General features: G+C 42.0%; 1 protein-coding gene across 1 annotated transcript; it reads left to right on the plus strand.

Moving 5' to 3' along the window:
- The first annotated feature begins 9,629 nt into the window (after positions 1–9,629).
- LOC110557071 (small ribosomal subunit protein eS25-like) lies at positions 9,630–10,143 on the plus strand. The gene has a single exon (XM_060381320.1). It carries the CDS (start codon positions 9,686–9,688, stop codon positions 10,082–10,084), a length of 399 nt encoding a protein of 132 aa, XP_060237303.1. The 5' UTR covers positions 9,630–9,685; the 3' UTR covers positions 10,085–10,143.
- The last annotated feature ends 987 nt before the right edge of the window (positions 10,144–11,130 follow it).

Raw genomic sequence — 11,130 nt, forward strand, 5'->3', positions numbered from 1 at the left:
CTCAGGGAGAGGGCAGTTATTTAGCTTCCAGGTTGCAGTCCATCATCAGTGGAAGCCAAGACAGAAACCTGGAGAAAGAGTTGAAGCAGAGGCCATGGAGTAAGGCTTCTTACTGGCTTATTCTTCTTGGCTTGATCAGACAGTCTCCAAACACCATCCAAACCACCTGCCCCATGGGCTGAGCCCTCCACATTCTTGATAAATAACTTTCATTTATCAAGAAAATTCTCCCACAGAACTTCCTTTGTGCCAATGTGATGGAGGCTTTTTCTCAATTTAAGTCCCCTCTTACAAGATGATCATGGCTTGTAGGAAATTGCTTCCCCCCAAAAAATAAAAAAATTAACCACTGGCTATTGTCAAAACAAGAAGAGGTATAAGTGTCACAAGTTCGTTGACCTAGCCCAGAGGTCACCTGTGGACTATTTCTGTATGTACCAAAGGCCATGGGACCATAATGAAACACTAGCAGGCCGAGAACAAACAACACAGACGTGAGTTTCCTGTCTTCATCACTGTGGGCTACAACATGAATTATATCCAACCCCACTGCTCAGAGGACTCAAGTGAACCAAGTTCCAGTTACTCACAGCTCTCTTTCTCTATTCCCTGTCATACTTACCCCTCCTTGCCACGCAGCCAATGCTTTGACAGAGAATCACCATGAAACTACGGGCTTCATTCCAGCTTAAGGAATGCATAAAACAACCCATTCTGCAATCTCCCGCTAAGAAAAAGATATAGTCAGACTCAAGCACCATCAATTTTTACTGAGTGTCTATTTTGTATCAGGCACTCTGCCATGTATAACAATACCCATCTCCTATCCTGGCAGAACTCACCAACCAGGGGAAAGTAGAAAACATAATTACATGTTCCGGGCTACAGCAAGAATCTACTTAGGGTCTGTGGGAGGGGAGCCACATCAGAGACAAGACTGATAAGCTAGGCTAAGGGATAGACAGCTGCTAGTGAGCAGTGGAGATGGGAGATCTGTGTGTTCTCATCTGTTAGAGCCATTACCTGAAATGATAGATGTTTATACTATCTCCCGCATGGTTAAAACTGACCAGAAGTTTTGGCTCTTGGGAGCTGAGACTGAGAAAAACAGCCTAGAATTCAGTTCTTCTTAGGACTAAAATCTAGCCCTTAAATATCCTCTTGCTACTGAGATTGCTTCATTTCTGTGGAACTCAGTTACTTGGAGCCAACAATTTATACTTCTAGTTGTCATGCAGATTAGATGAAACTAGTGACACCAACACACAGTGACTGAGCCCCAGGGTTACAGGAAAGCTACACTGAGGGTTCAGTGGGGACTACAGTACAGCAGATGAAAATAGACACATTGTCCTAGCTGGCTTCTCCTGTCTCCAACAGAATATAGACCTCTTGTGAGATGCCTTAATCTGGGTTTTTAATGGGATTACAGGAAACAAAAAGCCACTTAAATTCTAAACCCTACTTTAAAATGCAGGGTTACCACCATCTCACTGAACCCTTATCCCTCAGCCAGCACCAGAGTTATCCCTCATTTGGGGCCCTAAAGCTCCAACTAGGCTGGAATTCAAGGAACTACTGATGAGCTAAACTAAGGTCATGTGAAAATAGATTCTGAGTGGAGCGAATGTCCATTCTCAGAGTCTCAGAAGGCTCTAAGACCTACACTGATCCTACATTGATATATGCATTCTACCTCTTTTGACATAATAAATATGAAGCAAAGCAGCATTCACAAATAATTTACACCTCTAAGAATTTCTCAGTATAACAAATCACCCAGCATGAAGTCATCTAAGCTATTTAAAGCACTCCTGTATTCCTGTATATTAATACATACTGCACACACACACACACACAATTTGGGGGTTTGTGGACTGGTTGGAAGGCTACCTTGATTAATACCTATACAGAGGTTAACTTTCTATGCCTTGGAATGAAATCCCATACAAGAATCCTTGTAATAGTGAGGTCATAACCTCCTTCCAGATTCAGTCTTCCAATATTAGGATAAGAAAATCAAAAATTAACCCCTACCATGGTGTGTCATGGATCTAGGTGGTAGGTTTCATCCTTAGTGGACACTAATCATTGCTATTAGTAGATATGCTGACAACATATCAACCATCTCTCTGTAGGGTATACACACATGAAAGTTAAGCAACCCTAATGCAGTAGATAGTCCCTGACACTGTCCTTGAAGATCTGTTATTTATTCTTTTGTGAGTCTCTCCCCTGATTGTGGGTTAGATCTGATATCTTGCTTTTAAAGACTAGAATATGACAAGATTGAATGCCACATCTGAAATTGTTACAAAAACCATAAGGCTCTCTCCTCCCTCTTCTCCGCTTTCACTTCTCCCCTTTTTTCTGTCCCCTCTTGGAGTCATCACTCTGGTTTTTTTTTTTTTTTTTTTTTTGAGGTTACACTGGCACCGCAGCTGGAGAGGTCCACATGGCAGAAACTGAGGTCAGAATGATCCCAGTCAGTTACCAGCAAGATGCCCTCAGCCCAACACCCTGAGAAGAAATGAATGTCACAAACAACCATGTGGTTGAGCCTAAGCCTGTCTGATTTCTGATACTTCCTTCTTAACCTCTGTATTACAACCATTACTAGGCTGCAAACGAGGTCAGGCCATTTTGCAAGCTGCTTGAGGGAGGGCAAAAGTCCACTCAAGACTCATTTTTCACATCCATGACATGAAGCACTGCCATTGCACAAAGACCCCCTTCAAACTATGCCTGAGCCTGGGTGGAGCACAGTGTCCAATAAGTCTTCAGTGAGCCTCATAATCATGCAATAAGCTACATGCATTGCATTTTATTATAACATTAGTGACAATAAAGAATGATTGGAAGAAGAATAACATAAAAATCCCTGAGGCAGAGAGGAGTGTAGCCTTGAAATCAATTGCAGGAAAGGCTGATGAATTTATAGACCTAAAGAGTCTGGGACTTTTCAGATTCTTGATCTTTGTGTATTTTCACTCAAGTGACCTACTGGATCTCTGAGAAAAAAAAAAAAAAAAAAAAAAAAAGGTCAAGTCTGCTCTCCTAACTTATGGTAAACAGTTGCTTACTTCTGAAGCCTCTCTGTACTAACCTACATCTAGACATGTGCTGCAGGGAGCTAGGGATTTTGGAGCCCCTTAACTGGTGCTTCTGGTGAAAGATATTTCTGCACAGTCAAGATAGGCAGGATCTGCAGTCACCTGTAGTCGGCACTGGAAGTTGGGAGTCAACTTCCAGGCTTATTTTGGCAGTTGAAGACAGGCTTTGTTTCCTCCTGGGCTATTCCACTGAATACTTCATCATTGTTCCTTGGAGGCATAGGGCTGCTCTCAATAGGGAAGAGGAAAGGAATGGAGAAAGAGGAAAGAATGATAGATGATAGATGGATGATAGATAGTTGGTAGATAATGCATAGATAGAAAAGAGATAGATAAGTGATACATGATAAATAGATTTATATAGATAGATGATAGATAGATAGATAGATAGATAGATAGATAGATAGATAGATAGATAGATCGAGCAGTACCTTACACTAGAAATGATGCCTCATCACTACTGCCACCACCCATCTTACTCAAAAGAAGGGAATGAGCTGTAGAAATTTTAGGTCAATAGAAGTGATGTTAAAATTTTTCAAGTTCTCAGTCTCTTTTCACAATCAGTAAAAATCTCATGATTATAGTCAGAAAGACGGCTTCTTAGACAACAGCACTTACCTCTAAGACTGGCAACCTGAATTCAATTTCTGGAACCCATAGTGGAAAGACCAACATAGTCATGCAAGTCTTCCTCTTACCTCTACTCAGGTACCATAACATACTCGTGTGTGAGTGCATGTGTAATGTGTGTGTGTATATGCAAGCACATGCACTCAGATGCATATGCACACATGCACACACAGTGTTGTGAGGATGTTGCTAAATTAACGGATAAACTTGCCAAAGAGTGTGGCTAACAAACAAAACAAAACAAAAAAGTAGCTATTTTCCCTTGTGCTCAGTTATTTATAAGGTGCTTTCACATAGAGAAAGTACATTTTTGTGAAAACATTGCAGTGAGGTAGAACACCTCATTATCCAACGTTTCAAACAATTAGACATTAGAGAAGTTTGATATTCTATTCACAGGCACGTGGAGAACTAGTAAGGTAGCTGGGAGTAGACCCGGGTCTTCAGATCCTGATCATTCATGTGCAGAAAATCAGTTGCTCCACCAAATTTGTGCCTAGCTCCATTCGTGCTTAGTTCCATTCTCAAGTTTCTACATTTCTGAACCTCGAATACAGTAAATCAACAATTAAGTGAGCAGCATGTGGTCCCTGTTGATAGAATCAGCTCATTAAAAAAAAAAATTCTTCTCCCGTGTGTTGATTAGTCACAGAAATCTTGGTGTCTGTGACAGCTCAGACAGGGGGTCCAGAAGGTGCTGTAAAGACTTGGGGTGGGACCACACCTGCCCATTTCGAGGAAACCCTCGGCTGTCAGAGTAGGTTAGCTTCCTGCCTTTCCTTTTCCATAATAGCTCTGCTGAGGATGTTACCAAATTGGTTTATCGTCTGTAAAATGAGCTGGGACTGCTCTCACCTTGAGAAAAGGCACTGTGATCTCACTCTGAATTTCTAGCATCTAACCAGTGCCTGGGAGTTAAGTGCTCTGAAGACCTTCCAATGAGTACTCTTTGAAATCCTTCCTAGATCTTGCCCTGAAACACACTGGCATCAAAGTAGAGACAGAAAATTAAAACAGGAACAATATCTCAATGGGGATAGCTGGAGCAGGTAAACAGGAGATTCTGAGATCAGCAGTTGGGTCCCCTCATAGTCTACAGTGATAATCACAAGTCACCAAAGATATTCCTTGTTTAACAGGCATTGTTAAACAGGTATTGTTCAATGTGCCATGATAATTGTGGAAATTTCATACTGAAGTGGGGGGGGGGGAGCATTCTTCTGAATACCAGGTCTAATAAAACTTAATTCAGCTGACACATTTGGCACCTACTGGGCATATGCCAGCTTCAGGGTGAGTCTGAGTTTTCTGAGATGCAAACACCAAAGTAGGACTGGCTAGCAAGATACCACTGGAATAAATGCCAAGAGCTAATAGAGGAAACAAGAATAAGCAAAGAGAGTGCTGGGTCAGAGGCACAGGTGAGACAGCTGTCACAGAGGGAGGAAGGTAGGGAAGGAAGAGACCAGCTCTAGTGCGGCCCTAAGATAGTGTCAGATAGCTGGTGGAGAGAACCAGGATAGCTGGTGGAGAGAGGAAAAGGGCCCCTTGGAAAAGTGAACCTCAGGCAAGAATAATGAAAAGAGAATCTTGGACCATAAATGTTCTGGGAAAGGCTGGCCTTGGCCAGGTACCATCCAGGAAGATCTACAGGTAGAGCAGCAAGGGTCCTTCAGCCAGGCTGCAGCAGTTTCTCTTGAAGGAGTAACACACATACACCAAACGCTCTTCTGAGTTCCAAAAGTATAGATGTGCCTAAGATATGGTGTTTTGGTTGGAAATTTTTGTTACTTGTTAAAATGTGATATCATGGTAATCATGATTTTATTCCATTTAAAATAGGAGGACATCCATAGCAGAGGGGAATAAAACATTGTCCCGAAGGTTTTTATAGAAAGGACTTGATAAACAAGTCAAAGTTTTGAGGTATCCTATTCATAGCTTTCCTCATCGATGGGACTAACTACCTTGTAAGAATCAAGTTTAAGAAGGTAGGACTTATGTAGATTCACAGTCTGAAAGGGTATAAGTCCATCATGGTATGGAAAGCATGGCTGAGTTCACGGTGCCTTGAAGCTATGGCAGTAGGTACATCTCAGCAAAGAGGCTGAACTAGAATGGTAGCCCAGCTATAACATTAGGCCCACACTAATGATCCACTTCCTCCAGGCAGTCTCTACTTCTTAAAGGTCACATAGCCGCCTCTCTTCTGGAGACCAAGTGCTCCAACACGTGATTCAATGTGGGAATATAGTAACCATGATTCCTATCCCACATCTGGGACATCATCTTGACTCCAACAGGCTTGAATATCCTTGTCCCTGTGGCCTTACTGCCTGTAGGATTTGTGCTCTCTCTCTCTCTTTCTCTCATCAGTTTCATGCTATACCTGCAAATTCTCTCAGCATCTTCACTATCCTGTGATATGCATTGCAACTTAGGCCTTAGCTTTCACAAAATTCACACATGGTGTGCCCAGGAACTCCACACTACCCATTGCTTGGTCTCAATAGCCTTACAGAGCTCTTGCACAAACCTCTAAGACCCCACAGCTATTGCATTTTGTATGCCTTCACAGCCAACATCCTGTGGCTGCTAGTGCCAAGCTCTGCTACCATCCTGAGGTATATGTCCTTATGTGTCTTTTACCATAGCCGTAGCAGCCTCTCTGTTCATCAGTGGTTAGACTTGAACACATTTCTGTGAGAGATTGTGTCCAAGCAGAGAATCTGTGGGCACAGGTGCTGGCACTCTGATTTTTAATGAATTTGTTTTTATACCATAAAGCCTTTTGACAGGTTGGGGTCTTGCTCTCAAAGTATCTTTCTCATTGTCCCAGTGTAGTGTGTGTGGTTTCTATCCTACCATACAAATATCTTTAACAATTAGAACAGCTTTGTTCACAGTTGCTTTGCCCTCAGTGTAAATTCACTGCTTTCCTTGCCAAATGGTACATTTCCCAACTCTTTCTGTTACAGTTTCTGTTTTGTTTTTTTTTTTTCATTGTAAACCTGCCTAAACGCAGTGAGAAGTAACCAGTCCACTCTCTGAATACTATGCTGTCTTGAGATTCCTTCCACCTAAGGTGCCAGCCCATTACTATTTGATACAGCCTCGCTCAAGCTCAGAGGACAAATGTAGCCAGACAAACAGCCACAAAATAATTATGAATGGCTTCTGGCCCAGTTCCTATTACCCTTCTTAGTGCCCATGTTTTCAAAGTTGTTCTTTTTACCATTACTATAACTAACTACTTGAAACGGAGTGATTTACAGGAAGATTGACTTATTTTTGATTCATGGTTCAAAGAAAACAATCTTTCATGGAAGTGAAAATGTGGCAGAATTCACGGTGGGTTGTGGCTGTGGCCATAGGAGGATGAAGTCCCTTTTTCACATCTTGGCAGATCATGAAACAAAGTGTCCGTGCTGGAACTCAGACTGAATGAGATACAACCCCTAAGTCCCTCACCACAGCAACCCACTTTCTTGAGGTAGGCCCCATCTCCAAAAGGTTCCACAACCTTCCAAAACATCACCACCCTATGCAGAGGACTTTTCACAATGAAGCCACAGCTGCCCAGATAGATTAAATGACTGCCATGAGGTGTGTGAGTGTATGAATGTCCTACGAAAGAAAATAGATGTGAAAGGCGTTGTATCTAAGTCTGTGACGGTAGAGCCTGCCAGGGGCTCCAATCAAAGTCCACAGATTCCTAAACACTAAAGAGATAAAATGAATCTGTACATCAAACCAAGGAAAGAGAAGAAAATGTTTCTGAACAGATGAAAGAGATATTTTTTTTTTAAAGAGGCTGTCATATTGTGCAGAGAATCTAAACAAACTGAAGATGTTACTTCAATGTTCCCAAACCCCAGCCCTACTATTAAAAAAAATCTTTTCATCGCACCCATTTTCCATGACAGGACATATTTCATTCAAAAAATGACCAAAAGTAATAAATCATGTGGAAGGAAAATATTACTGAAATGAATTGACCAGTGGCCTGCCTTCTTAAGCTCTACTAAAAACTGCCAGTAACTTGGATGAGCTTGCTGTATTCGTGAATGGATGTAATTATATGTAGCAATATAATTCCAACAAAGCTTGGATAATGTTCTGTACCCACACAAAAGAGCTTCAAATACTCCACATCTGACATTGCATTGTCTGTCATCTCTGACATCCAACAGTCAAGTGATACTTCTTGGTGCTTTCAAATGGTTTGCTTACAGGAAGCATAGTTCTATCCTCCCTTCTATCTTCTTTCTTCTGATGTCCAGGTTAGAGATCTAGTCTCACCAAAATTGTACTTAACATCAGATGTAAGACACTGACTGAACTGCTGTGGACCCTTAGCGTCAGTAAGTGATTGATCCATTGAGATACACAAATGTGATGAGATCAGTTTTTGCTGTGTTGGTAGAGGGCAATTCATTTTATCCTCTTGGAACTAAGATCTATTCTAGATGACTGAAGTTGCTAGACAACCCATTTCCAGACAAATAAAGTCCTCAATAATCTCACCATGGTAGACATTTAAGGGAAACCTGGACAACTTTAAACAAAATTCCCTTGAGTTCCCAACCCAGAACAGACTAGCTAATACATGGATGTGAGGTCAGCTTTTCCAGTATCTATGTTCATGAGTTTCTCACTCTTGGGTAGAAAGTATATCTGCATGGCTGACCTGATTTCTTATGCCTCTCCTAACCATGCTCAGTTATTTGAATGATAAAGACTGACTTTTTATCTAGTCAGAGTTTGTGCTCAGCCAATCCCAGTGAGAGAACTAAGTGGAGGAGAAACTGGACCACTGTATACTGGACCAGCGTTGCTGATATGCTACTCCATTAAGAGACACTACAGAAGTCTCCCCAGAGCACAGCAATGTTTTGAGATGGATGGAAGAGCAAAGGCTGCTAGAGTTCCAGCTGTGTGCCAGGCACTGGTCCAGATGCTCTAATATCAATTACCACATATATAATATCGATATGGCAGAGACCATTAGCTGGATTTTACAGATGAGACTCTCAGGGAAATTAGTGGAATGTATAAGGTTGTGCTGCCAGAATTGGACAGACCTGGAGCTATAATCCACATTTCATATTTGAAGTTCAATGTTCTTTCCATTCTATATAACACCCTAAGGAGTGTGGAAATCTAACACCTCAGTAGAAATCAAACAGGATGTAGGAGGATCATTAACACATTCCTACCATTCTCTTCCAGAGTGCAGCTTCTACTCTTCTAAAGAGAGAGTTCCTCATTCAGCATTTGAAATCCAGAGTTCTCCTCACCTGGTCTTTTTCATTTCCCACCACCATTTTCATTTCCCCCTTTTGAATCATCAACAACAAAAACAACCTGTTCACAACCATTTAAATCACTTTCTCTATGACTTCCTTTTCTGTTTGCATTGCCCTCAATAAGAAAAGTTATGTCAAGGCTGGAGAGATGATTCCATGATTAAGAGTACTGGTTGCTCTTCCAGAGGACCTGGGTTGGATTGCCTGCTCACAGCCATCTGTAACTTCAGCCTCAGGAAATCCAATGTCTTCTGGCCTTCATGAGCACCAGGCACACACATGGTGCATAGATATGCATGTAAGCAAAACACCCACGCATAAGATAAAAGTTAATAAATCTAAAAATTAGCAGTTATATCCCTGTCCTCTGTCCAAATCACCTTTTAAATACAGCTTCTCTGGGAACAACTAATTGGATGCACTCTCTAGCTCTTTGGTGTTTTGGAAGAGCCATAGACACCAAATTTAGGAAAACCTGGGATCTACCACATCATATCAACACCCACCTGTCTAATGTTAAGTGAATCATTACTTTTGAGCCTGTTTCCTTAACTATAAAACAGAGACATCCCTTTTTTTCCGACATCTTAGTGAGGCTGCAGGGGTCGTCGCCGCTCTCTGAGCTTCGCCATGCCTCCCAAGGACGACAAGAAGAAGAAGGATGCCGGAAAGTCAGCCAGAAAAGACAAAGACCCAGTAAATAAGTCTGGTGCCAAAAAGAAGAAGTGGTCCAAAGGTAAAGTTCGGGACAAGCTCAACAACTTGGTGCTGTTTGACAAAGCCACATACGACAAATTATGTAAGGAAGTTCCCAACTATAAGCTTATTACTCCAGCTGTGGTCTCTGAGAGACTGAAGATTCGTGGTTCCTTGGCCAGGGCAGCCCTTCAAGAGCTACTTAGTAAAGGACTTATCAAGCTGGTTTCAAAGCACAGAGCCCAAGTAATTTACACCAGAAACACAAAGGGTGGAGATGCCCCAGCTGCTGGTAAAGATGCATACATAGGTTCAATCAGCTGTGCATTTTAAAAAATAAAACTTTATTGAGTCAAAAAAAAAAAAAAAAAAAAAAAAAAAAAAAAAACAGAGACATCAAGCCAGCTAGATAACTCAGAGGTAAGGTGCATGCTACCAAGTCTGACAAACTGAATTCAATTCCCAGAACCAAGATGAGAGGAGAAGGCTGACCCACCACAAGTTGACCTCTGACCTTCGCACATGCATGTGACACACACATGCACACACAATAAATGAATAAATTAGTATCTTTTAAGCCGGACAGTCAACAACTTACACCCCTTCAACCAAGCCAGAGGCAATCCAGTGTGACCAACTGGGATACTGGCATCGGGAGTCAACCTCCCTGAGTTGTATCCTTTTGACAGCATCTTGATCAGTAGCTGGGATTCCCAGTCTCATTCTGCTGAGTATACACTGACAGCTGTACCCATGGAGCTGTGAAGACTGCAGCAAGGAGTAATATGTCGAAAACACTCAGCAGACTGTCTGCAGATCATAATTCCTCTACAAATGTTAATTCTTCTTGTTTTCTCCCTACCTTGCCAGGTGGGTGCTAAAATAATTAAAACAAAGACCTTGAGCTAGCAATGTGTTGAAGCTGGCTCTTCTTTGCTTATAGTACTCCATTATTCAGTGTTAGCAATTTTGCAAACAGACTGATGGCACGGCAGGAGCTTGAAATCAGCTAGGATGTGCGCATTTCACTACAAAACCCAGCAAACACAGGAGCTGGAGAGGTGCCTCAATGGTTCAGAAAGGTGGCTGTTCCTCCAGAGGATCCACATTCAGTTCCAGGAACCTATACCAGAGGTGTCACAATCAGTAACTCTAGCTCCAGGGGATCCAATATCTTTCCCTGGCCTCTGTCAGGGAGAGGGGTGTTGAGATGCTGTTCTTTTTATTTATTTTTGCCCCAGAGCATATTGTTACAGCATGACCAGCACATTGCCATGTCTGTTTCGAGAACACAATAAATACTGTCTGAGTGTGTGTGTGTGTGTGTGTGAGAGAGAGAGACAGAGACAGAGACAGAGACAGAGAGACAGAGACAGAGA

This window comes from Meriones unguiculatus, chromosome 4, assembly GCF_030254825.1.
Source record: "Meriones unguiculatus strain TT.TT164.6M chromosome 4, Bangor_MerUng_6.1, whole genome shotgun sequence".
In the NCBI taxonomy this organism is placed as follows: Eukaryota; Metazoa; Chordata; class Mammalia; order Rodentia; family Muridae; genus Meriones; species Meriones unguiculatus.

Coding starts and splice junctions, on each gene's coding strand:
- LOC110557071 (XM_060381320.1), top strand. CDS start 9,686: ATGCCTCCCAAGGACGACAAGAAGAAGAAGGATGCCGGAAAGTCAGCC.